This window comes from Thamnophis sirtalis, unplaced genomic scaffold (genome assembly GCF_051295495.1).
Source record: "Thamnophis sirtalis isolate CommonGarterSnake01/CBP01778 unplaced genomic scaffold, rThaSir2_p1.2 scaffold_11, whole genome shotgun sequence".
NCBI classification, from domain to species: Eukaryota; Metazoa; Chordata; class Lepidosauria; order Squamata; family Natricidae; genus Thamnophis; species Thamnophis sirtalis.
In genome coordinates, this window is record NW_028261391.1 from 27,138,694 (window position 1) to 27,166,293 (window position 27,600).

General features: G+C 36.0%; 1 protein-coding gene across 1 annotated transcript; it reads right to left on the reverse strand.

The window, feature by feature from the left end:
- Positions 1 to 2,135: 2,135 nt before the first annotated feature.
- CPB1 (carboxypeptidase B1) lies at positions 2,136 to 27,063 on the reverse strand. Its single transcript, XM_087725407.1, has 11 exons — positions 26,973 to 27,063; positions 26,804 to 26,879; positions 21,686 to 21,810; positions 20,225 to 20,324; positions 18,227 to 18,328; positions 13,136 to 13,237; positions 10,912 to 11,022; positions 10,738 to 10,828; positions 7,889 to 8,091; positions 3,129 to 3,213; positions 2,136 to 2,364 (listed from the first exon to the last, which is right to left on the reverse strand). Exons 1-11 carry the CDS (start codon positions 27,041 to 27,043, stop codon positions 2,186 to 2,188), a joined length of 1,245 nt encoding a protein of 414 aa, XP_087581533.1. The 5' UTR covers positions 27,044 to 27,063; the 3' UTR covers positions 2,136 to 2,185.
- Between the last annotated feature and the right edge of the window lie 537 nt (positions 27,064 to 27,600).

Here is a 27,600-nt window from a genome sequence, read left to right on the forward strand (position 1 = left end):
CTAGCAAATTCTCCCTCTGCCTGAAGGTAAACCAACCCCTTGTGACTGCATGGAGACAATTTGAGTTAATCCTGGACCTTTGTACCAGAAATGTTCCTGTCTGGATTTCAGTGGGTGTAATTTGGTTTGATTTGAGGCCAGTGTCTGGAGTAAGATTTAGAGAAACAGAGCGTATACATGGCAATTTTGTTGTTTATGGGGAAAATAGGAGGATAAAGAAAATGTAAGTATATACAAATAATAAAAAATGAATATAACTAATGAATGAAATGGCAATTCAGAACATCAGTTGCTTTGAACTAAAGCATATACCCACAACATTACATAAGTATTGAATCTTGTCATAATATGTGGATTCATATTGGATAGTTTTGGAGAAATTCTACTATCCAAGTGTTCACATGATGTACTTTCCCTTTTTCACATGTACAGTAGAGAAATATGTGGGAGAGACCATCAGTCTCCCACTGTTTTTTTTAAAAGGCTGTTGACCCTTGTGTGACACTTCAAATAAATCTGCTCTATTTATCTGAACACTAAGATTCGAAGAACTTCAGCAGTTATGGTTCACATTCCTTCTTCATTGTTTATCTCTTTCTTTCTTTCTAGTCTGCCTGCTGCATTCTTAATGTCATTCTCTGATTCTTTCCTCACAAGTTTGGTTTAACCAGTTGAATAACTGAGGAACACCAAACTTTCATCTATTAATTTTAGCATACCCACAATTATTTGGAATATTTCCTTTGCTGACTGCTTAATGTTTTGACTCAAAGTGCTCCATATCTCTTGTCTTTTTAATGTAATTTTATTATACTGTCTTTTGGTTGAGTTTCATATCTCAAGAATATCTGAAATAGATAAGCCCAGAAGGAAGAAGAAATGACCAGTGGTTATTTCTGTCTACTTCTAGATAGAACTGTGTGTGTCAGTTGCATAAGAATCTGATTGTGGTCAATGCAGAAGTCTCTTGTAATCTAGACAAGTTCTTATGAAAATAGGGATTTCCAAAGTCTGTTCCACACACCCCCCCACACTTTTGATTAGCCTTTATGACCTGGGGAATTTTTGGAACTGAACTCTATCATATGATGGGTGTGCTGGCTGAGAAAGACTCCTTTGTGCCATGCTATTCTTGAGTGTACTTCTCTCTGTAGGTACAAGGAATTATGCCAAAATGAAGATGTAAGAAGGCCATTCCAGAACACAATCCCATTTACTATATTTATACTGCCGGTTAAACTCACCTTAACCTAAACCTGCCCGTGCATTCATCTACTCATTCACCTATGTGAATTCTAGCTTCCTCAGAACAAATATTATTTTTTAAACAAAGCATATTAAGGAGGCTGGCAAACATACATCTATAGTTTTTGAAGAACCCAGAACAAACTGAAGGCTAAAACATACAAAGAATGGTTGCAGGACTTGGGTATGTCTAGTCTAGTGAAAGGAAAGCCTAGGGGAGACATGATATCAGTATTATCGGAGGGCATAAGACAAGATTTGTGTCTATGTGTGTGTGTGTGTGTGTATGTGTGTGTGTGTGTGTGTGTGTCAAACTATTTTCCAAAGCACCAGAAGGCAAGGCAAGAAACAATGGATGGAAACTAACCAAGGTGAAAAGCAATTTAGGACTAACGATGAGAGCAATAAACCAATTGAATAACTTGTCTCAAGAACTTGTGGGTGCTCCACAGTGGTTGGTTCCAAATCCTGGCGTTGTCCACATGGATGTGTGCAGCACGCGCACACATCTTACTGCTTCCGCGAGCCTCCATGACGCTCCAGCTGCTCAGCGGAGTTTTGCTCAGGCACTATATGCGCCGTGTGCATGCGCGGAAGCTCCGAAGACTTAAAAGACCGGTAAGGAGCTCAGGCGGGTGGGTGGGCCCTCTGGAGCACCCTACCAGAACAGTATCCAGTGCTCCAGGCAGGGCACGTACCGCCTGCAACCCACCACTGGTGCTCCATCACTGGAGATTTTTAAAGAGAATGGACAGCCATTTGTCTGGAATTATATAAGGTACCCTTTTTGAGCTGAGATTTGTACTAGAAAACCTCCATGACTCCTTCCAACTCTATTCTATGTTCTATGTTATGGTGGCAAAGAAAATTCAGAAAATGTACAAAAGCAATTCTGCATTATATTTTATTTATTCAGCTTGAAAGCTTTTTTTAAGTACTGCTAATTAAGGATATGTTGAGCAATATATTTAACAGCAATCATAGTTTCTTCACAAGTTGGCTTTATCTGAGATTCAGGAAGAGCAAAACCATATCGGCCTTTGTCACGAAGTTCAAAGGTGAAGGCATATTGTATACCCTCATCATAAGCCCAATCATCTGAGCCACCAGCAGCAGGATCTGTAAACAGGAAGGAATACATATGCTAAAAGAAAGAGGACAGGTAAATAGAACTAATTTTCATAAATTTATTGTATGATATCAATGACTTGACATCCTTTTGGATCTTCAGTACCCATAATTTCCAGAATATATGTCTATCTAGATGCCTATTATTCACCTGAAGTGTAAGTCTGTATTTCTTCCAACATCATTATGCAGTATATGAGACACATGAATAATTATATTTTCCACATTAATAGGTAATTTTACCATGCTTAATTCCTTTGTTTTTAATCAATCATGGAATTTCATATTAAAGTTAATGAACTAAAACAGTATAGTTCTACTTGCTTTCATATATATCAGTGGTTCTCAACCTTCCCAATGCCGTGACCCTTTAATACAGTTCCTCATGTTGTGGTGACCCCCAACCATAAAATTGGTGTCTCGGTTCCTAAGACCATCGTAAATATGTGTTTTCCGATGGTCTTAGGCGACCCCTGTGAAAGGATCATTTGACTCCCAAAGGGATCCTGACCCACAGGTTGAGAACAACTGATATATATCATAGCCATGCATTATATTATGAAAAATAGGGAAAAAATATAATACTTCTGAAAATCATATATACTGTAATCATGCAGTACTCAAGAGGCATGATAATTGAAAAGTGGGAGAATCCTTGTGTATATACACACTGTCTGTAATGTTCTAATTACAAGTTTTTATGAATAATAGCCTAATCATTACCATAGTTGTATTGCTGTTAGAGTAATACTTACAAATTGTTGCAGCTCCTGGACCATAAGTATATTCAGTACCATATAATGTTGCTAGTTCTCGAATGGCTCCTTTAGCAATAGAATTCTTTGAGAAAAGATAAATTGTGGTAGAGATTGAGATATTTTGCTCAGAATGGAAGCCAATGCGGGGAGAATACTTATATTTTGAGAACTAGGTATCATATATTATTGTACTCAGCCCTTAATTCCATAGCTTCAGAGAGAATGTCATACAACGAAGATGCCTGTGACTAATTAAACTAACTGCCTGTGACTAACTAAACTAACATAAACTAATTAATTCTTATTAAGGTATTAGTTGCTTTGACGGAAAGTTTATCTCTAAATTTTTTTATTGTCATGGCAGGTCTGTCTATATCTATTATTTAAATAGGATATCAGCCATATTAATTAGTTGTTTTCCATTGCAATAATAACAATTGCAATCGAGTCTGAGTACTTACCATGCATTTACATGTATAACTGAACAATCATTCCAAAGCATAATTCATATATTATTAAATTATTCTAAAGCAATATTCAAGCACTCTGGGATTACAGAGAGTTCCTACCTCATGCCACAAGGATTTCAGTGATGATCCCATATGCAGAATTTATATTTCTAGAGATAGATATTTAGCATACAGTTGCATAAATCAAGATATTAAAAACTAAGGTAAATTAGGGTTCTTGCTTTTATGGAAGTTTTTGTATGCACAAATGTCTGTTCTTCATGGATATTTGTATTGCACCGCACATGTCAAAGGAAGGGCTGTATCATGTACAGGAGATGTACATGATGCTATATATGACAGTTCCATATCTCCTCAAGCTTCTCTTTAAAATAATGCTTATTTCTGCAGACGTCTGTATATGCATTTGTCCTCATATTTATGACACTTTCAATCACCTGGGGTCATAGGATCCCACCTTATGACAAGCAAAGCCAATGGGGAAGCATAATACACTGTGCAACTAACTTAACAAATATGGAAAGAAAAATCATAAATGATGCAAAACTCATTAACAAATTTCTCACTTAGCAACACATATTTTGGACTCAATTGTGGTCATAAGTTGAGGACTACCTGCAATATGATTCATCATTCAGTTGAGAGCATCTGAAGACATTGTAAATAGCATGGATTTTTGTTAATTACTTCTTTTCTAAAGCAGCTTTAGAAAATTGGTGGAATTTAAATTGTGCAAGTTATTCTAGTTTGTAATAAACAAGGATAAGAGAAAGGGACATGATAATTAGTCAAGGCAACTTTACTCAGTTTCTAATTATTCAAGTGCTAGGTTCATTCCACTCTTCTTGCATCAACTTTCTAAAAGAACTGTATCCAAAATTTGTTCTCAGTTTTATTTGCATGTTTCCTCTTTTTTTTTCATCTTTGCAAATGCTGTCATCAATTTACGTAATTTCCCCTAAATTTTGTGGAGTTTTTTCCTTTGTGTGTGCGCACAAAGAAATGCTTTTCTTACTCAGACTCCATTGTAACTTACGTCACAGAATTAGGGAAATATTAACTGAATCACCAGTAAATTTGGGAAGAACAAACTGAGTCAGATCATATTATACCGTGGAACCAAATAAATAGTTTATGGGAAGTAACACTAGTTGAGAACATAGGCATTCACTGAGAAAATTAGAAAGTGTGCATTGATATGTGACACAAACTCTGCTTTCATTATGCTTGTGTGCAATGTCACACATTTTATAATTTTGGCATCAATACGGTTAAGGATGAATATCTATGTTTCTGGATTCCACTATTTAAAAATGTTGAATTAAGAAATTAATTTTTATTCTATGAAAAGACATATTCTAAACATTGCAGATTTTTTCAGAGCAGCTGAAAAACTGGATTTTCTTGTTTCCTGATCTTGATCTGTATTCATTCATTGGGAACCATGAAAGCCTGTGGCAAGTGATGTGAATCCAAATTGTACATTTACAGGCTTTATTCAGGCCTTCAAAAAAACTTGTGGAAGGTGTAAATAGGGAGAGAAGATGAAGACTTCATTTATCCATCACTCCATCTCCATCCATTCAATAAACATTTGAAAATGTATCTTTTAGAAATATAAAGGCACGAAGCCAGGTTCTAAATGCCAGGTTAGTATAGGAGGGAATATTTTTAAAGAGACATCTCAGGCTGTGGTTGAAGCCATTATTTTATCATACATCTGCCAGTTTTCTTTATCATATTTCATGTCAGAACAGAAATGAAATAAGGTAACATTGTGATAAAATTTGCTTTAGCATTTTTAAAGGGTTTAGGAATTATCTCAGACAAGGATATATATATCGATTGTTATTCCTGTGCATCAACAAAGAAAGCAAAAATGGTGTATTAAATAGCATTTACTCTAATCTATAAAGCAAAAAACAAGCTGCATCATGGTTTAGTGCCGTGATGGTGAACCTATGGCGTAGGTGGCACACAGAGCCATTTGTTGGGGCACACGAAGCATTGTCCTGTCAGCTCCAGCCACATGGGCATGCTGGCCAGTTGACCAGCTTTTTTTTAAGGCCATTTTTCGCCCTCTGCCCTCCAGCTTCCCTGAAGCCTCAGGATGGCGAAAAACAACCCAATATGCAAACCAGAAGTTCGGGAACGGACTTCCGGTTTGTGTGTTGGGCTGTTTTTTGTGCTCTATTTTTCGCGCCCCTGAAGCCTCCAGGGGGCCTCTGGGGTGGGGGAGGGAGTGGCTGTTTTTGCCTTCCCGACGCTCCTAGAAAGCATCTGGAGCCTGGGGGGGTGGTGAAAAAATAGTGTGCCAAAAGTGGGGGTGGGTGAGGGTTGCACGCACATGAGTGCAGAGGGTCACACACATAACATTATAGGTGTGGGCACACCCACGCCTGATCCCGCCGCCTTTGGCATGAGATGGGAAAAAGGTTAGCCATCGCTGGCTTAGAATATTGCATAATTCAATCTAGAATCTCCCTCCTAACTAATAACCTTACATATTCTTTGCCTAAGCTCACTTTTGAAAGGGAGATAAGCACTGCTCCCTATGGTCAGCAATGACACTACCAGAGTAAAATCCACAAGTACCCCTTTACCTTTGCTAAAATCTGGTTCTTGAATCTGAAGTCCTCGGACTTTGATTTTGTTTGATACCTCACTTTCTTTCTTGTTTTATTAGCAATAGCAATAGCAGTAGACTTATATACCGCTTCATAGGCCTTTCAGGCCTCTCTAAGCGGTTTACAGAGAGTCAGCATATTGCCCCCAACAATCTGGGTCCTCATTTTACCCACCTCGGAAGGATGGAAGGCTGAGTCAACCCTGAGCCGGTGAGATTTGAACCGCTGACCTGCTGATCTAGCAGTAGCCTGCAGTGTTGCTTTTTAACCACTGCGCCACCTTGGCTCTTAACCTTGTATGAAGTCTGGTGGGTTTCTGCATTACTGTTCAGTCATTGGTTGCTTCTTCAGCAGTCTAGAATGGTCTGTGCATGTCAGCCTCACAGAGTGTGCTGTCAGTTACCTTTTGCGTGACCCGTCAAAAGCGCGGACGGCAAAAGCGCGATCGACAAAATCGCGCCTTTGACGTCATCACAGCGCGACGAAAAAGATCGAAAAATTCAAATAAAAATTAATAAAAATTAAATTAAAGCAATCCGATTCACATAAAGGTAAGGGTTAGGGTTAGGGTTAGGGTTAGGGTTAGGGTTAGGTTAAGGGTTAGGGTTAGCTTTAGAGCGTTAGTGTTAGCGTTAGGGTTAGGTTAAGGGTTAGCGTTAGGTTTTTCGTTACTTTAACGGTTAGGTTTAGGGTTAGGTTTAGGGTTAGGTTAAGAGTTAGGTTTAGGGTTAGGTTTAGGGTTAGGTTTGGGGGGCTTAGGGTAAGGTTTTCGCTTTATTTTTACATTTTTCAAAATTTTTCGTCGCGCTGTGATGACGTCACAGCGCGCTTTTGTCGAGCGTGATTTTGTCCTACGCGTTTTTGTGGTGGAACCACTTTTTGTTCCTTGACAGGAAAGTGGTTTTTGTCTATTGGTATTAACTTTTAAAATTGAGTTAAAAAAGAATATAATACGAAAGAAGAACTTCATGTGAGAAAAATACTATTTGTTCTGAAGAAAAGGGAAATGAAACTTTAGTAAATGCGTGATAGAAAATATACTTTCAGGTCATTTCTGGGTCAATGTCTCTAACCTTGCCTGGGACTAATTAAACAGTAAAGGATTTTGGAGTTGATTTGTCTGTATCTTCATTGCTATTTATTCCCTGTCTTTCCTATGTGCTATATTCCCTTTGCCTTTAAACAGGGTGAGAATGTGTGGAGACATTCTTCAGAAAAATTGCAGACTATAGGAATTATTTGTGTTTCAGTTTGAGATGTGGACAACATAGACTCACCCACAATAGCCTGAGCCTATGTTCAACAATGAAGAAACACAGGGGAGAAAACATCTTGCAGAAACACACAGCTCCACAAATGTCTATGGAGATTCTCAGTCATCCAGGTCATGGTTGTCCCAAAGGTGCTTTTTCAAGAGGCAACTGGACTTTCTTGTTTTTCTTTGAAGTTGTTTCACTTCTCATCCAAGAAGCTTCTTCAGCTCTCCACCATCCAGTCAGAGCTGAAACCTCTTGGATGAGAAGTGAAACGCCTTCAAAGAAAACCAGTTGCCTCTTGAAAATGCACCTTTGGGACAACCATGACCTGGATGACACAGAATTTCCATAGATGTTCACAATTAATACAAATTTCAACTTTATCATCACCAAATTCTACTTACCAGTTGTACATTGTTTGGTATTAGTTTATAAGTATAAGAGTATGGATAAAGGAGCATCTGGGAGTAAGAGTGAATGGTCAAGTAAGCCTTGATAGTTGAGCGGTTTCTTCGAATGAAATCAGCCAACGCTTTGGTTTCCTTTTCTGATTCAGCTTTACTACCACAATAGGTTTCACTACAGGGGTTTGTTGAAGCGCCAACAGCTGAACGCAGTAGGAAAAAAATCAGACATGATTGAAAGGTTAGATTAAAAGGCAGAAAAAGTATACCTTTCAGGCTTACTAATGATTTTAAGGAAGCCTTTTACTTTTAAGTTTTAATTTACTTTTTAAATAAATATCATTGAACTGGTTAACAACAAGATGAGACATTAGTATGGCATTTTTAAATTTTAAATTTTCATGATCTTTTATGTATCTGTTAGTCTATCAATGACTGGATTCACACATGCTAAGTCATGATTGTTTTAACTATGAGTTGTTGTGATGCTATAATGGTTGTGTGCAAAGAACATGCAAAAGAATATTACAGCTCAGTATGAAATAGATGGAAATACAAGGAGGAAGGGTGTCAGATAATGGTCTGAACAAGGTCAGGTCATGCTATCAAGGCAGAAGGAAGATTCAAACTGAGAATGACATGATCTTTTTATTATGCTAGATCTCAAGTAATAGCATCACAGGTTACTTTTAAAAGTAGCTTTAAAGTGATATTTATTTTATCATGCTTTCTATTCGCTACTTCACTACTCTGAATAGCCCCTCCACTATCTTCTTTCTCACAACCAAACATGCTTTCTTTCTTCTACTTCTCCAATCAATTTCATTGTTCAAAAACTATGTGAAAAAAACTGGCACTACTCTAAAGTAGTGCAGTTAGTTCATTGTGCAATTAGTTTTTCAGGGATGACCAGATAGTAGTAAGAAAATGGATGGAGGCAATTGTTAATATAAAATAATATCCCATGTTACAGGGATACGTGAATTGTGAAGGAGACTATATAAATTATAAATTATGGGCTTACTTCCACTGACACCCAACTATTTAGAGCACATTAAAAAGGGATTATATAAAGATATTAATATATATTCATTTAACCCATAAATGCGAGGGGCTATTTTGATCTAATCAAAATCCCCCTCTTGCATGGAAAGTGTTTGATACATTCCCTAATTAGCATCTATGTGGACCTTGAATACAACACTACCCTGCATAATTCTGACCTCCTCACATTGTCTGTCATAATTCACAATGTTTCTCAGTTTGTTTGTCAAGCAATTCTTAGGAATAGGCACTTACTGTAAAGAAAAATTGGTTCAGTAGTTTAAAATATTTTATGCATTGATTTCTTCCTATCTCCTATGTATACAACAGCAGGAGAAAGAATTATATTCTGCCAGTTTTATTGTTGTCTAATGTTACCTATCATCATTGCTCTGACCTTATAGCTCAACAATAAGGATACAGCTTGATGTATCTGGCTTTGATTCTTAAAATTTCCAATTAAAACAATTTGAAATGTCAGGTATGAGGAAATTGGAGCCTGCCAGAGTAGATCATGTGCATTTGATCCGCTTGGTGCCCTTTGATGTCAGAATCACATAAAAACATCAACCTCAAGTTGTATTTTGGCCTCCTTTCTGTTTAATATTTCTATATGTTTCAAGGCAAGAAGATGGCAACAACTCTGGTGGGTGCCAGTTAGTGAAGCTGGCATAGAGCATTGTGGAATATATTGTATATGATTTACCAGGAAGTATTTCATAAGGCCGTGACAGTGCTTTGAGGAAGATGTATTGTAATTCATTGGAGTGCCTCTAGTGCAATCATTCCTTGGTACGCAACTGCTTTGAAACTCATTGAATTTGGTATTCAACTCATTTTGACATGAAAAATTTGTCATCATTTGTTTGATACTCACACAAAAGCTAGAACTTGTCAGTGCTGCTTTGTGACTGACTACATTATTCTTTATGTGAAAAATGTGTTTGGTACCCATCATTTTTGGTACTCATTTCACCTCCTGGAACAAATTAATGATGAGTATCTGGGTACCATTGTACCACGTTTTGAACCTTTTTAAAGCAGTGATGTCTTTTTACAGGTTCAAGGCCACTTTGGAAATTGCTTCCAGCTCTGTCCACATAAGCATTACTGTGAAGCAGTTGTTTTTATAATTTTTATAATTCCCAAAGCAGAAGTTAGTATCAGCTCCTGTGCTTTTTGAAGGAGCTTTCTTGAGAGATTTGCAAAGCTTTACTATTTAACAAGACTTTACCCTAGGACATTATTTTTGTGTCAATACATGCATGAGTGAATATTTTACTTTGCTTTGCCACATCAGTTGCAGTGTGAACATGCTTCACGTGAACAAAATTTCAGACGTATGGAAACTGACAAAAATTACTTTGCTCAATCATTTCCACAAACATGTTATTTATGAGGGATGAGCCCAAGTAATTCAAAGTATATAGCATACAGGATTATACAGACTCAGATTTTATTTTATTTCATATATATTGGGATGTCTAATATGTTCTCTGAAAAGAGGAAGCTTTTTTTGCCTCTCACTGTTAGAGAGAAAGACCATATAACTTATGTGGGAAAAACATAAGGGTTCATTTCTAAACAATTGAGCACTTCTTTTTTTGAGAGGTTTAAAATTCCTCATTTAGTATTTCAGTATATTACTACAGAAGAATTCAGTTGGTCAAATATTGTTTATTTTTGTAGGACTGCATTAAGATTTTGGAACTCAACTAGAATTGATATTTTAAAACTCTTAAGAATTTTTTATTCCACATAATATTAGAGCATAGTTTTGCCTTGTTAGAGTACAGGATACTTACTGCACCATCCAGCATCAAAATTTCTGTTGGGATCAGTTCCAATGCATGAACTACCAGCATTTACAGAACGAGTCTTCCTCCACATGCGACTCTGAAATGGAACAGATTTGTGAATGTACCATTTGAAAGATAATTGATACAATAATTATGACCTGCTGATTGTGTATTATTTACCTTTGTCCAAGAATAGACATAACCATCAATATTCAAGACAGGCAAGACATAGAAGTCTAAGTCGTTCAAAAGCCGAGTCATAATGGTTTCTTTTCCATAGGTCCGAACAGCCTACATATAAACCACAAAGATGGTGAGGATAAATCTAAATGACTGACCTTATGTCATTTTCATTTGCATGATTACCAAATAATATTACATGTATTTGACACAGGAATAGGAATATAAAGAAAAATATATAGAGAAGTAAGAAAGCAGCATGAATCAAGAGTACTCATTCAAATTTTAGCTGCTTGCCAATTAGTTGGTAATACTGAAGATGCCAATTGCTAAATGAATACAGATGGAGAAAATTCATAACGCGTCATAGATATATTGTTTAGAAATTAGGATGTCACTGAAAGACTATAAAGAGAGCCTTTTAGTAGTCTGTAATCATCTATCTGCAATATTAATTGATGGATTAAGATTTTGAATAGATATGTGAAAAAATTAACTGGTTATGATGATATCTGTGATTATGTTAAAAACTAATTGTATAGCTTTCCCCATTATCCAAATATACATGACAATTAGTAAATATATTACATGTTTAATAGAAGATAATAACAGGGTCTCTGATTAGATTTGATAACTGTAATATTGTAAATAAGACAAAATTTTGCTGTCCGCTGCATTACTGGAAGGGATAAGGAAAGATGAATCTGAATAGCAAATAAATCAACAATGATGTGGTTTTCACTTTTTAACTGCTTCTCTACCTTTTAAAGAACAAGAAAAAAAATTGTATCCTGCCACCATAGCAAATCTGTCGATGTTCTAGATCCCAGTTACATTCTGTACTTCATTGGGTCAAAAGAAGGTAGCTTTAGCAGGTCATGCAAAGGTCACACAAAGAGTTAAAACAGAATGCTCCCGATCAGCTGATTTCTGTAGAATGGTACAAGAGATTACATCCCAAAACGATCCTGGGAGTGGATGAGATTTGATACAATGTCTAGGATAGCCACAGCACAGAAAAGGGCGGGTTTGGGTAAGAGTTAGGTTTTCCTAATACAATTTGCACGGCATTGACCCCAAATATTACAAATTTCAGTATATAAAGAGAGAATGTAGGGTAATAGTAAACATGTATTCAGGACTGGGGAAACCCATTTGTTGGTACTTCATATGTTGAAATTCTACTCATGCTCTCTTAGCCCAACTTTCTTGTAGGGGAATTGTTGTAGGGACAAATAGGAAGAGAAAATGCTATGTACCCCATTCTTGAGCTCTTAAAAGAAAGGCAGGAATAACAACAATAACAACTTAAACTTTTTCTGTCCCTTCATAAAGATCTATGGTCAATTCTGGTATTGATTTAGATCCAGAAAGATGAAGACTATACGTTTTTTGAGATAGATATTGCCTCAGAGGGCTGCAGATCTGAGGAAAAGGAGAAACTCAATCCACAATGCTCTCATGTTGCTAAGCTTTTGTGAACCATGATTACTAAGGTAGTATCAGATTTTGTATGCCTGTGTATTCAGAAATAGATGTCCCTAAAAGCAAACTCAAGTACTAACTATCACCAGAATTGAAGGACAAAACTTTCAACATGCCTAGGCACCACTAAGATCCTTAAAAACAAAAAAAACCTAAGAAACCAATAAACTAAATAGTGACATTAAAAAACAGCCATGAACATCAAGAATAGAAGAAGTTGTTGCTTAACTGTTTTAATATACTCTGGACTATATGCAGCTTCTTTAAACTTATTTTAGAAAAGTACATTGTTAGATACATTTCATATGGTAGTGTCTGCTCATTATATATTAATTATAATCTAATGATAACTTTTTACAAGACAGCCCCCACCCCCAATTTGTTATTTTAATCCTAATTCTTTGTGTAATTGCAACAGGTTTTCTCTTAAGAGTGAATAGAATAAAGTTTGCAAAGGGGATTTTTTTCAGGAATTTGTTTTGGGCAAACTCCAGTGACATGTTCACAGTGTAATGATGCTATTCCAATGCATTCTTCATGGCAATTAAAAATTGCTTAAAATGCAAACGAAATCAAATGAAAAATCAAAGTAGAGTGTTATTTTATAGGAAAGAGAGGAACTTTTTAATAACTTGTAAATATTTTTTAATAAATTGTAAATATTTTTTCTTTTAATTTGGGATCCCATTCCCTTTTCAGTTGAATCAATAATTTCTGTCCCTGATATTTTGTCACCAACCTCTCGTACAAACCACTGGCAAAAGGCAGGTGAGATCCATTCTCTGGCATGGAAGCCACAGTCTATAAAGATGGCTTTTTTATTTTCACCAGGCTTCCCAATCTATACAAGAAAATGAATGAAAGAAAGAACAGTTGGATACAAATATTTAATGGTCTTCAAATAGCATAGTACAAATACTCTTACACAATGAAAATGCTCAGAATAACAGAGTTGGAAGAGACCTTGGCACTCTTCTAGTCCCATCCCCTGCTCAGGCAAGAGGCCCCATACTATTCAGACAAATGGTTGTCCAATCTCTTCTTTAAAATTTCTAATAATTTTTAAAATAACTTTTAAAAGAACAAAAATGTAAAAAGGAAACACTTATTTCTTTGTTAAGAAATGAATATGTTGCCTGTCCCCTTAATAGTTCTTCACAGTTCACAAAAACACAATACAAATATCTATGAAATCAGTGGTAAAAGAATAACATGTAAAACACAAAGTACAACTAAACCAGAGTTGCTTCTAATCATAGTTCCAATCTTCCTTGAGTTCATCTGGAAAGAGCCCTCCTCCTTTTCGTTTTTTCATTTTTGTTTTTGGCTATAACCTATTTTTTAGTATTTTCCCCCATCCCTACAAACCACCATATTTTATCCTGGGTGATTATGGTCTGGCTACTTGCACCATATTGTTTTTATATAACTTTGCCTCTTACATAAATAGTAAGGCATAAAGTATCCAGATGCAAAGGAAGACAGAGTTCCCTTATCTTTAAATGTAGTTCACAAGAGGGATGTTTATTGTGCAGAAGTATGACAAGTTCCATCTGGTGAAATTCCCAATCATTAAAGGCACAAGGAACTGATTTCTTTCCCAGCTAATCTTCCTAATCATGCAGTCTCTATCAAAGTTGGATTTTTTAAAAAAAAAAATGTTACAAAACTCAAAAGTCAGTTCAGATACAAAAGCCATATACTATATACCAATACTTATTCAATATTTGTTTGTAATTTTTAATGATGTAATTGAAATATTACAAAATAATAATAATAGAATACAAATTCCCTGTTATTATTTGTTGGAATGTATTAAGTACAATATGGGGATGTGAGAGGGATTAAAAATACTCCCAGACTTTGAGTAAGATGGACAGCTTATAAACTTTATAAATACATAAATAAATATTAAATTAATACCCATCCATCCACCTATCTTCTAGTTTTTAATTAAATATTTTTATATCTTCTAGCTTTTCATAATTTTAAAATATTTTTATTTCTATATATCTATATGCTTTTTTTTCAATGACTATACTCCAGGCTCATTATGCTGCTCTATGGCTGTAATAAGGATTTGGTTTGATTTGAACAGATTTGTAATGCTTATTTTTTTTCATGCTGGAAAGCCTTATTATTTTTAAAATGTCAGCACTAGCAATAGCACAGTTCTCATCCCCACCTCCAGTTATGCCACAGCTTAATTTCATGGACATACTGGGGATGGAGAGAAATAGTAGCCACAAGCTGGAAAATGATCTAGGGCAATTCTGCTTAGGCTGTTTTCAAGGCTGTTTTTAAAGCAATTTTGAAAAGTTTAAAAGAAAACATGTATTTGTTTATCAAGAAATGTGTATGTTGCCTGTCCACTTAATAGCTCTTGACAGTTTACAAAAACACAGTAAAAATATCCATGAAAACAGTGTTAAAAGAATAACAGATATAAAACACAAACTACAAGTAAACCAGAGTTGCTTCTGTAAGAAGGGTGGCCCTATAAATGGGATTAATAAACAAAACAAAATAAAAATAAATAAAATAAAACAGGAACATTCAAAAGCCTTGATAAATAAGTGTGTGTTAAGCCTTTCTCTAAGTGGTAACAAGGAGGACCCATGCCTCATCTCTAAGGTCAATGATCACAAAAGCATAGGGTTTGTAATGAGGCCTACACTATGACCATATGGTTGCATCCTTATGCTTGTCCCATAATCTGTCAAGATGCTTTGCTTAATGCATCATTGGCTGCAACTCAGTATGCCAGGGGATTCGGAGATGGGGAAGATAGTGTTTAGAAGAAGCCCCTCTACCAAGGGTTCAGGGGATGACTCAAACAGGTCACTGGAATTGAATTAATTATCTAGAATCTGATTAGCTTCATTAAGCTCTGTGGGTGGACCATCATGATCTGGTCCTTGCTCCCAGAGAGGACACTGTGCTACAACTATTTCAACAGGAAGCAAATTTGTCTTTACCATAGCTACCACTTCTCAGACTCATCTTTTACTGTCAAAATACATTTGAAATATTACATTGTAGCTCTGAAAAGGAATGACATATATCCCACAATTGATTGCTAGTTAATGGGACAGTGAATTTTGGGAAGAGACATCTACTATAAATTGGGTAAAGGTGATAATTCTGATAGCAGCTAGTTCTTTAAGATCCAATCTCTTTTCCATATGTGAATATGCAGCCTCTTGTGTATTGTTACTTATACTAGCCTTCTTCTCCCTAGCACCTTCCAGATGTTGCATCACAATTTTCATCATCCTCAGCTGGCATATTTTAGTGATGAGGGAGTTTGTTGCGCAATATATCTGGAAGTGTGGTAGTGCAGAGCTTCAACTCACATGGAGGTGTTTACAGGTATATATGGCAAGCGTGTCACATCTCAACAGGCAACTAGCTTTTCAGGCCAGGAAGAGGCTGCTTACTCCTGTTTGCATGTTCAGTTGTGTGCGCAAAAATATTAGCTGGATAGGGCTAGGTGTTGCTCTGATATGGTTTAGTGAAAGCAATTAAAGAGGTAACTCTGCAAACCAAAGGCAAATTTCTGCAAATCCTGGCACTGTGAATCTTTCAATTTGCAGAGCAGCTGGGTCACAGCTGCATAGAAGCTAAACCAAAATGAAAGGAGGAAATGCAGCTGTAGTGCTTGGTTTATTGCACCCTTAGGAAAAGCTCTTGCAAGTCAACCCTGTGGCTCTCCAATAATGTTGTAGGGTCTATTCTCATGACCTTTTAAAGCAAATGTCAGTAAGAAGAGAAGTGTATCCCATGCTGATCTTATCAGCTCCTCATTTCCCTGAATGGAGAAAAGTTCTAGCCAATCTGACCAGAGCTTAGCTTCCTTTTTCAGGGAGGAGCACTGGAGACTTGTAGGGTTCTATAACATTTCTCCATAAATGTACATGTGTAACAGAACTGGTGACTGAGCATAAGCACAGTCTTGGCATACAACATGCTTACTGTCCTACATATTATCCCTTGAAAGAGATATCTGTGTTCCCAAAACATATTTCGAAGTGTAGGTTATAGCTGAGCTTTCTACTACTCAGTGTGCATTCCTGTTTCATTCTGCACTTTAATACAATTAGTATAAGTCCCACTTCTTAGTGGTGGTGGCAGGGTAGAGAAAATGGGTATATTACCTTTCAAAGACTCCTATAAGTAAGTCTCAACATACAGAAGTGTTCCTTGGCTCAGGAATTTTGGAAGTTAAAGTCCACATATCTTAAAATTGCCAAGATTGAAAAATGCTCTGCTAGACCTCTAGCTGCAGGAAGACTTTAAAAGGGAGGGAGAGATATCAATACTATTTTTTCATATTTTTGAAAGAAAATGTTTAAGGCTGGAAAAGACTTTGCATGCCACATTCTCCTGTGACTTTAGTATGTTTGCATTCAAATATAGCCATTTTAAGGTCAATTTTGACTGATGCAGCCTTGAGCTTTGGCATCTCCAGATGCGATGTTGGCTTACTACTAGTTGCTCACCATGCCATAAAGAGGCCTTGTTTGAACTCCAGGTCCATCAATATCTTAGTTTTCAAACAAAGGGAGCTGCTGCCATGGATTAACTAATTTTTATATCTCAAACTTTTAGCTAGTTTATCCATATCAAGCAATGGAATATGCATGCATCGATTGCATGGCATGAACTGACTGGAACCTTCTCAAATGTGAACAAGCTATGAGACAGGTGGAATAAAGACAGAATCTGACTTAAATATGTCATGCAATAAGGCAAAAAGCTCATCTTAGCCTGAAGAGGTATGAAATTATCACAATACTACCATATACTGAAATCACCACATAAATTGGATTTTAGAGATGCAAATTTCAATCACATCTTTTATATATAGGAAATTATAGAAAGTTCTTTTATTTCAGTTTTGGATGACTAACACAAGATGTAGATCAGAATTTGATGAAACTCAAGTCCAGATGGAAAGATAATTAATTCATTTGAAATCATAGTGATACAGTCAGGTGAACAGAATCAACTCAATCTTAGCATTTCAGAAATAGGGAATTGCTCCTTTTATTATTGTCATTCTCTGTATTTTTGCTTATACTAAGACAGGGATGTGTCGCCATGTCATCACATGACGTATTGTGACTCCCCCCCATTTGCTAAAACAAGGGTGGGTGCGGCCAGTATGTGACGCATCTGGCCCACGGGCCATAGGTTTGATACTTCTCTTCTAAGAGGTAGATTCTATACCAGTTGATTAATCAGGTATTATACAGATGTCCTTATTGGATCCCACTCCCTTCCTCTTAACATTTAATGTACTATTGCAAAACAGATCAAAATTACTACATGGGGGCCGAGAGAAGAATTGGATTTTCCTTCCAACATGATAAAATAACATGTTTTTTATGTTAAGAGGAAAATCTGTTGTGTTTTTTTGCATCTCATTGTCAAGAAAAAAAAGAGGGGGGGGTTTCTTTCTGAAGTTTATAGATCACTTTATAGCAAATATGTTTACAAACAACAGATGGAATACACAATTAAACAAAAGTAAATTACCATTTACCTTGCTTACAGGAATATGGCTGAATTTTTATGTGCAAACTGTCAAAAGCTTTTATTGCAGACTGATATTTAGGAAGACTTTACTACCAATCAAAATGGGTGAAAAATGTTTCCATAAAGGAATTTATAAAATCCATGTTGGTTTCCTAAAGCATTTTTTTTAAAAAAAAAATACAAATATATCCAGGATTTACAAAAACCTAACAAAAGTTGCTATTTGTTAATTGCCAAGAGCATACCTAATATGTTGGCTTTAGAAACAAAATTTAAAACTATTGAATACCTTCAGGAGGGGCATTGGACGTCCCTCAAAAGTTGTTCCTATCTGTATTCGGGAAACAAGATTTGGATTTTCATTGGCAATATCAGCTGTCCAAGCATCTATCTGTCAATTAAAAAAAATAGATCAGTGCATTGAATGAGAGAAACAAATGATGTAAAGAATGACTTAGATTAATTGTTCATGCAGATTACTGTTGCCCAAATAAGAAATGGAAAGCATTTTTTTTCATTTCTTGTAGAATTCAGACGAATGTATTAGAAGTAGTCAGTGCCAGAGACTGACTTATATACCATATTTTTCAGAGTATAAAATGCACTGGAGTATATGATGCACCAAGATTTTGAAGAGGCAAATTTTTTAAAAAAGTTTTTGCTCTCCCCGGCCCCCAAGATGTCCAAGCATCTATATGTCAGTTAAAAAATAGATCAGTGCATTGAATGACAGAAACAAATGATGTAAAGAATGACTTAGATTAATTGTTCATGCAGATTACTGTTACCCAGATAAGAGATGGAAAGCATTTTTTTCTTTTCTTGAAGAATGCAGACCAATGTACACTGTATTGCCAAAAGTATTTGCTCACAACTGAGTCTGATTATGTGGATGGGTGAGCAATGGGTATACTTTTGGCAATATAGTGTATTAGAAGTAGTTAGTGCCCAGAGATTGATTTATATATTGTATTTTTCAGACTATAAGACATACTGGAGTATATGACGCACCAAGATTTTGAAGAGGCAAATAAAAAAAAAGTTTTTGCCCTCCCCGGCCCCCAGGAACACTCTGCAGTCCTCCCACACCCTCTACACCCACTGTTTTTTTGTGAAAAAGGAGCATGCAGAGAGTTTGAGAGGCCTTCAAAGTGCTGCTGGGGGCCGGGGAGGCAAAAATGCGACATGTGGGGGGTTTGGGAGGAGAAAAAAGGGCCAGTTTTTCATGAAAACAGGCCCAATTTTTTTTGTGCAAAAAACAGGGCATGCAGAGAATTTGAAAGGCCTTCAGAGTACTCCTGTGGGCTTGGGAGGGCAAAAAGAGCCCAATTTCTGTGAAAAAGGGCCCATTTTTCACTCATTTTTGTCCTCCCAGCCCCCAGGAGCACTTTTCAGGCCTCTCAAAATCTCTGCGCATTCATTTTTGCGAAAAACGGGATGCACGGCCTGGGGTTTTTGGAGGCCAAAAATGCTGCATTCAGTGTATAAGACACACCCAGAAATGGGTTATTTCAACTTCTTTTTTGGGGAGGAGGGAAGGTGCATCTTATACTCTGAAAAATACAGTATTTATCTTTCTTTGGTGCACAGCTAAAAGAGCACAAAGAAATAAACATTTCCCTTTACCATCTTCCCTTTTACCAGGGGAATAACTTGGAGACAAATAGGACAGTGTAAATTAGAAGTGGATAACTTAAGGCCAGAGGATTGTTTGTTGTCTCCATGTCCTTGATAATTTCTAGAAGCAGCGATCAAATTCATTGCTTTAATGAGATGGAATCAGGAAATTATTAAATACATGACTAGAAACACTCAAGTTAACAGGACTTAGTTTTGATTCAATAGAAAGGCCAATTAAATTAAATAGAGGGTTTTCCCCTCAGATTCCATATATCACTCATAGGCCAAATGCAGCCCTTCACCTGAAGAAGAAACAAGCACTCCTAATATAAATGTTGTCAACTATTTGGAAGATAATAGTCTGCATCAGGACAATCCTGAATCCTGGGCTGTCACATTTAGACGTTCATATTTGCTTTTCCAGTCCTGTTCTGTATAAACTGGTTGGAACTTGCTAGCCCTAACAAAAGGAGAGAGACCTTTCTTGCCTAGGAACATGTTAATTAAAGATCTAGCATTGACATTTATGCAGAAAAGTATGCGTTCTTCTTCTAAACTGCCTGTTCTTTATGGCCTGAGAAATGACCGTGAGGAGCAGAGTAGTATTTTAAAGCAAAACTGCCAAATGGAATGAGAAGGAGAATTTTCACATTTGAATTTTCTTTACCTTTTCCCATTTATTATATTTTTCATATTGGTATCCAACAGTCCGAGCACGATTGTCCAGTTGCCTGTCAAGGGCAGTCTGAAGATTATCAATTAAAATTCTGCAATGATACAACAATACAGATTGGTCAAAATGGGTTATTTCAATTTCTTTTTTACTGTCCAGATTTCCTAGGGCTTGATCTTCCTCTCCATGTTAATCAGTAAGTTTATGTAAGTCAGGACCTGTCTGTTGGGTTTAAATTTCCGGTTCCAGTTTATCAAGTAGATTGATTTGATTTGAAAATCTAATTTTGTTCTGACAGAAAGATTTTCAGCCAAACATTCTCTAGATATGAAGAGGAACCAATATATTTAGGAACTCCTAACCTTAATGATAGCATATGTTGGTAGTTACAATCTCAATATATCAAGAGGGTATCAGAGTGGGAAAGGGTGGGAAATGAGCAACATCATATCCTTGTTCACTGTAATTTGCATTTGGAGAGTATGAGACACACAATTTGCAGAGCATCTCAACCTTCATAATACTGTAATTAACAATTGATCTAGTTACACTGACATTTGTCAGGGTATCTCAGATGCATATCAAAGGCTCCTATTTTGAATTGTTGTAGCAAGGGCACTTCTCTGAAGTTTGTCAGGGACAATCTTTCAAAGAGCTCTGTGGTGCAGGCTGAATTGTGTACATTCATCATTGGAGGAGCCAGCATCTCCACACATAGTGAAATAATTCTTTCCTTTGACACAGTGACAATCTTACACTGTCAAGGTCTACAGTACTACAATAACTCATCAGTCCATAACTAATGGATGAATCCCACCTTCCACAGTTCAGTTTTCATTATCTATCCACTAAATTGATATTTACAGTGTTGGGGAAAATGTAATTTATGTGCTAAATAAAGTTGATTTTGTGTTAAACTTGAGGACTTTATTTTGTTGCTCAGTTTTTCCACTGTTGGATCTGATATTCTCTAAGGTGAAAGTCTTATTCTCTATTTTTCTTCCCTAATTCTATTTTTTTGATTGCATCCTGGAATTAATTACTACTCACATTTCTGATTGACTGTTTTGTGCTAAATCTCAGACATATTGGCTTGTCAATGTAAAAAGACCTAACACATTCACAGCACAATCTTCATGGAGATTTGTGTACTGTTGAATAGCAATAGCACTTAGACTTGTATACCACTTCACAGTGCTTTCCAGCCCTCTTTAAGTGGTTTACAGAATCAGCATACAAGGACCCCAACAATCTAGGCCCTCATTTTACCCACCTCGGAAGGATGAAAGGCTGAGTCAACTTTGAGCCTGGTGAGATTTGATCTGCCAAACTGCTGGCAGCCAGTGATCAGCAGAAGTAGCCTGCAGTACTGCACTCTAACCACTGTGCCACTGCGGCTCTTACCACTTATATGAACCACTTATATGTTATCTAATAAATACTGCAAAAACATACTCGTAGTTCAGCCCATGATGCTGTAGAATGCTCTCAACTTCAGAATGTCTGCCTGCTTCAATTCGAAAATCAACAGTCATTTCTGCTTTCACTAGTTCAACAGAATCTGGTCTCCAAAAGTCAACCTGAACAGAGAAAACCATGGCAAAAAAGGACATATGATTTCAGGCTAAAACATTTCCATCAATGACCTTATTATAGAATCCCTTGGGATTATGGGGTGAAATGGAATAAAAGATGGGTACAATATAGTTTATAATTTGTTTATTAAATAGATGTCATATTTCCTTTAGAAGCATAAACCAGTGTACGTTAGGGATGTATGTACTTTACCCGTACTGAGGGGGTTTGCAAGTGAATCACTTCCTTTTCATTTAAAGAACCCAATTTTTATTCAGACTCATGGAAAAGCCTGAAAAATAATATTTGGACTATGTTGTTGTCCATGTAAATAAGTCCTGCATTCAGTAGATATTGGCTCCTGATGAATTGATTTCTGTGAAATGGCACAAGGGCTTACATGTGCAAGTGATCTTGGCAGTGGATAAGAAGGTGATACACTACCTAGGAATGGCCACAGCACACAAAAGGGCAAGGCTGGATAAGGGTAAAGGTTTCTAACACTATTTGAATGGCACTGACTCTAATTGGATCACTGCAAACCTTTAAACTTTTGCAGTGTCTGGAAAATGGCCATGCAAGGACTTTTATTGAATAGGAGAATCAAAACAGGCGTAAGTTGCATTGTAAGATTATTTGGACAAAAATGCCCAATAATTTTTTAGTAATGGTAGAAACATCTTCTCTAAGTTGATCTCATGGACAGCCTGTGTAGTTTTCTTAGCAACAATGTGAAGGTGGCTTCTCATAGTGCTTTTCTAGGTCTTTTTTCTGACGTCTTAATCTAGTTTAGAAGATTGATATTTCTCAGAACTGGAGCACTTCATACAAATCATTTACAAAGCATGCACAATCTTATTGAATGTAGCACTCCTTCCTTCAGATATATCCCAATAACAATAAATTTGAGAATTAAGATGGGATGACTTGTACAAAATCATCTGCAAGCTTGCATGAGTGTGGAGTGTGGATTCTAGGTTTTTCTTGTCCTAGTCCAGTGTCTCACTTACTAGACCAGTGTTTCTCAATCTTGACCACTTTAAAGATGTCTGTACTTTAATTGCAGAATTCTGAAACCATCAATTGCTGAAATTCTACATCCAGCTACTGCGCCAAACTTGTTTTAGTTCTCCTTAATATGTTTCAGGTTTATCAGCTCTCATTTCTGCTTTCCTACCTATTCTTCCTAGGATAATATGTATAATTCTATAATGTAGTTATGGTTGCATTCAAGGAGTTTTCCCTTTCCCAGTCTAACTCAATGTGCATACTGGGATATATAGGAGACCTGTCAACATGAAAAAATACAGTCCTATAAATGTCCTAACTGGAATGAATTGAAATAATTATTTTGGCCATTAAAAGCACCATTTCTATATTTGCTGAAAAGCATGTCTGTACATTAAAGTCTCAGAATAACTGGAATCCACAAGACAATCTTTAAAATATCTTCCAATAAGAACTAATTCGTAGAAGTGGTTTTAGCACTGAGAACAAAAACTGTATGAATGTATTGCCTTATTGTGGCATATACTGTATATTCTTTTAAATTAGAGGCTTATAGCCGATTTTTATTTGGATGTACTGAATGGTTCTTTAGAGATTTCTTGTGACTAAAGCATTTCTGAAAGGTGCCTGGTTTCTAAGCAGTGAACAAATATTATTACTTCTGGCACTGCTATCCATAAACAAGATCAGCTGTTATCTAAATATGCTGTGATAAATATGACTTTTCTCCTTAGATCATGTATGGTTGCCTCAGATAACAATTAAAAATAACAACTCCATCCTTGCTTTTTTTGTGGCTTCACTTTATATATTTAATTTATTATTATTATTATTTTTTACTTCACTCACATGATTGTATCATACCATTCCTTAAATGGGTGCTTTTTATTATGAACTTTTGGTGCAATTCAGTCATAGGACTGATCCAAGGTAAAATTTGTTTACCCAGAATTTATAAAAGCAAAGCAAAGCAAAGCAAAACAAAACAAAACATTGGAAAGCTTAAGGCTTTGAAAGTCAGAGTTAGTAAAACATGAGACATAATTCATGACAGTTGTTCATTATGGTTTGGGAAGAAGAAAGAATAGCTTACTTCTAAATGTTTACTTGAAAATAATGTTTTATTTAAGGCATTTTATTCCCAAGAAAGCATATATGGTACTGTAAAGCCTTTCTCTTAAAAACTATTATTTAATGGTCAAATGTATAGATTAGAAATCGATGTGCATATGCCAGTATGCAAAATTTTATGAATTATTAATTGCAGAAATATTTGGAAATAATTAGTAGTGTTATGCATGCTTCAAAAATGAATTGGAGGAAGCATTTTGGACTCTGGGTGAGTATCTGTCAGCTATTGATTTTAAAATCCTGACTTTTTCATGTTTCTGGATGTGAAACAATCTGTTTCTTTCCCCCTTTTTTATCCCTTGAGTTTTAATTAAGTGATTTGAATGTTAGCCAATTTCTCACTTCCATTCTAGGAAATCAGTGGTCATAAAAAGGAAAGGAAAAAGCCTCAGGAATTATTTCCCAATTCCATTTCAATATCCTTCATTTTCTTTAGTAGTATCTTTACAAAACATTGATTCAGTAATTTTATTTAGAGTATCAATTCCAAATGATTTATTTAAGGTTATTGAAATCTGCGTTGTTCATTTTGCTTAGACTAGATTCCGATATACAGTATGAATGATAACTGAAGCAGTGTCCTTCAAAATTATCAGTAACTTAAATGTAAACAAATTATAGGCAATGTAAATAGTGATTATTCCAATGCTGTGTCCCAGCTGAGATGGTTCTCTAATTATAGCAATTTTTCTGATAAAAGATTAAGCACGAGAAGCACACTGATCCTACTCCGGTATGTCGGTTCCAATTACTTCTTGGATCAGAGATAAGATACTTATAACTTATAGTTTGCCAAATATTCTTTTTTGAGGTGAGTCCTTATAATTGTGAGGCCTATGGACCATGGTAACTACTTAGCAACTGGGTCATTATGATTTCTACCAATCTCTGCTGTTCTCTCATCAGATGACTATCAAATACCGCATCCAGTTTGTTATCAACATATTTACAACCTAATAGTGCAAATGACTGAAACTTCAGAGATGTGAAAAGCATAACTTAAGACTTTTCAAATTATAATGTAGAATGGAGCTAGATATGGGAGAGTCCCAAATATGCCCTGTGATCAATGAAAAGCCCTTCTGACATCCAGATATCATTGCTAAGTGCCATGTGTAATAAAGATTAGAATTCCCTTCTTCTCCTTTGCAGCTATTTCTCAACATCAAAGCTAAGTGTAAATACTGAAAACAGAACTGCTATCTCTGATGGCTTTCTCATGCCATAATCTGGTTACATCAAGGTCAGAATACACAAATTTGGAATGAACAAGAGGTTCACTGAACATTCATGGGAAAAAAACAAACAGGAGAAGCTGATAATAAGCCAAAACTTCAGCAAGCAACCCTTTAACAGCATTTCTTTCCATGATGGCACAATTTCTTTCCACAGCCTATCGTATTTTTTTGGACAGAGATTATTTTTATTCAAAATTTTAAAGTAAAGTAAAGTAATATACAGGCAGATTTTGTGTTTATTCCCTTTTGATAGAATATTTTTCATTGGTTTAAAGATTGCTCATTTAGCACCGTGAGAATACATGATGCTTTCAGAGTAATATATGGAAATAAATTAGATAGCAGCTGGATAAACATAAAATCCCACTTGTATATGAGGTATATGAGGTATAATGCTAAGGGGAAATTACAGTGAAGGAACTGACCATAAAAGAAGAATGTGTTGCTTAAGTAAGACAGTTAAGTGATTTTTTTGCCCCATTTTATGACTTTTCTTGCTACAGTTGTTAAGTGAATCACAGCAGTTGTTAAGCTAGTGACATGGTTGTTAAATGAATCTTCTTGTCCCATTGCTTGCCATAAGGTTGCTAAAGGTGATCACATGATCCCAGGACACTCCAATGATAGTTAATACATGTTAATTACCAAGTGTCTGAATTTTGATCATGAGACCTAGGGATACATTTCTTATTGCTGTTGTAACTTTGAATGTTACTAAATTAATGGTTGTAAATCGAGAACTACCTGTAAATGTTACTGATTGCAGTGGAATTACACCTGAGCATAGGATTGCAAGGTTAGCCTATGATTTTATAAATTTTCTTTGACAATTTTCTTGGATATGTTGAGAAGCTCCAAACAATACTGATATGCTCTTGAGCTCCATAGGGCTCACTGTGATTACAGGTATTGTGTTTACATAAAGTGTGGTTTCTGTATTTTTATGAAAGGAGAAGAGATTAGCTATATGCGTCTCCTTTGCAATTATAGTTAGTGACCATAATAATAAATTCTTCACTATTTTGTAACGTACAGAGCTCTTGTATCAGAATTAGGAAAAACAAATCTCTCTGAAAGTTTTGTAGTTTGAAGCTAGCATACAAACAGCAACTAAAATGTTACTCAGGTTGAGCTGCTAAAAAGTAAAAAGAAGTGGGAGGAATTAGCTGGGATCTGTTAGTTACTTAATTTCCAGTCAGTTTTCTTTTTAAAGATAAAATCCAAACCAAACAAAGAAAAAACCCTCTATCCTTTGCTTTCCCCTTTCCCCTTTCCCACAGGCTAGCAGACGTATTAGGTAAAGACAACATAAATTAGGAGAATTAAAATGGATCCTGCTTGTTCCTTTCTAATCACTGTTAAACCAAAAGGAAGAGACCATATGGGATTGTAGAGCTGGGGAATCTCTCAAAGAACAGCTTTTCCAGGGCTCCCACAAATTTGACAATATCACTAAGTTCCATTACTAAAAGTTCTAGATGTCAGTATGTGCTGCCTTTCCTAGTTTAGCCATCTTTATTCTGAGAACAATGAATGGATCATATCATCATGTATTAGTATGACATGCTATAAAATGAACATTAAGCATATTTCCCTCACCATACTCCATACTGGAATTTACCTGCATAATATTGGCTAAGTAATTGAGAGCATGTACTTCATCTTCATTGCGGGGTGTAACACGGTAAACCTTTTCTCTAAAGAAAACAACGGAAAGATATTACTTATAACAGAAAAGTCATTGGGCTGTTCTGAAATGTTCTGAAATATTATTTTGTGTTCTTACTTACCCATCAAATCTTTGAACTGTTGCTTCAGCAAAAGCTGAAGAGGCACCTATGAAAAGCAGTAAAAGCCACATCTTGCTTCTCCTGTGAAGTGTGAGGCAGCAATAGTGTTTTTGCTTGCTTTTATAATATCACGTCTCTTATCTTTCTCAAACACAACTGTGAAAACCAGATCATTTTCCATTGATTAATTTCCTGACCTTGTTTTGTTTGATAGACTATTTCTTAAGATAGGGCTCACCTGTGGAAATAGACAGGAAAATCTCACATGGAAGAGATAAGAGGGTTATTTTCATACAAAAAAAAAAAGGTGGGGAAACCAGAAAGCTCTAAATAAAAATTAAACATATGAGCAGGGAACTTTTGAACTAATGAAAATTATACATAAATTTAAAGATCTCAGGATTTCTTCAGCGGACAGACTGAGGGAGAAGAAGGCGTGGAAAGGAAACAAACTGACTAAGAAAAGGAGTTTGCCCAGTTTACATGAGAGAATAAGTATGGATCCCAGTGGATTACATTTTATTAGTTGTAATCTTGTTTCACAGTTATTAAAGTGGATTATTTCCCTACCTTTTGAAAATATAAATCTATATAAAATCTAAATGGATTTATTTTAATTAATCTTCCT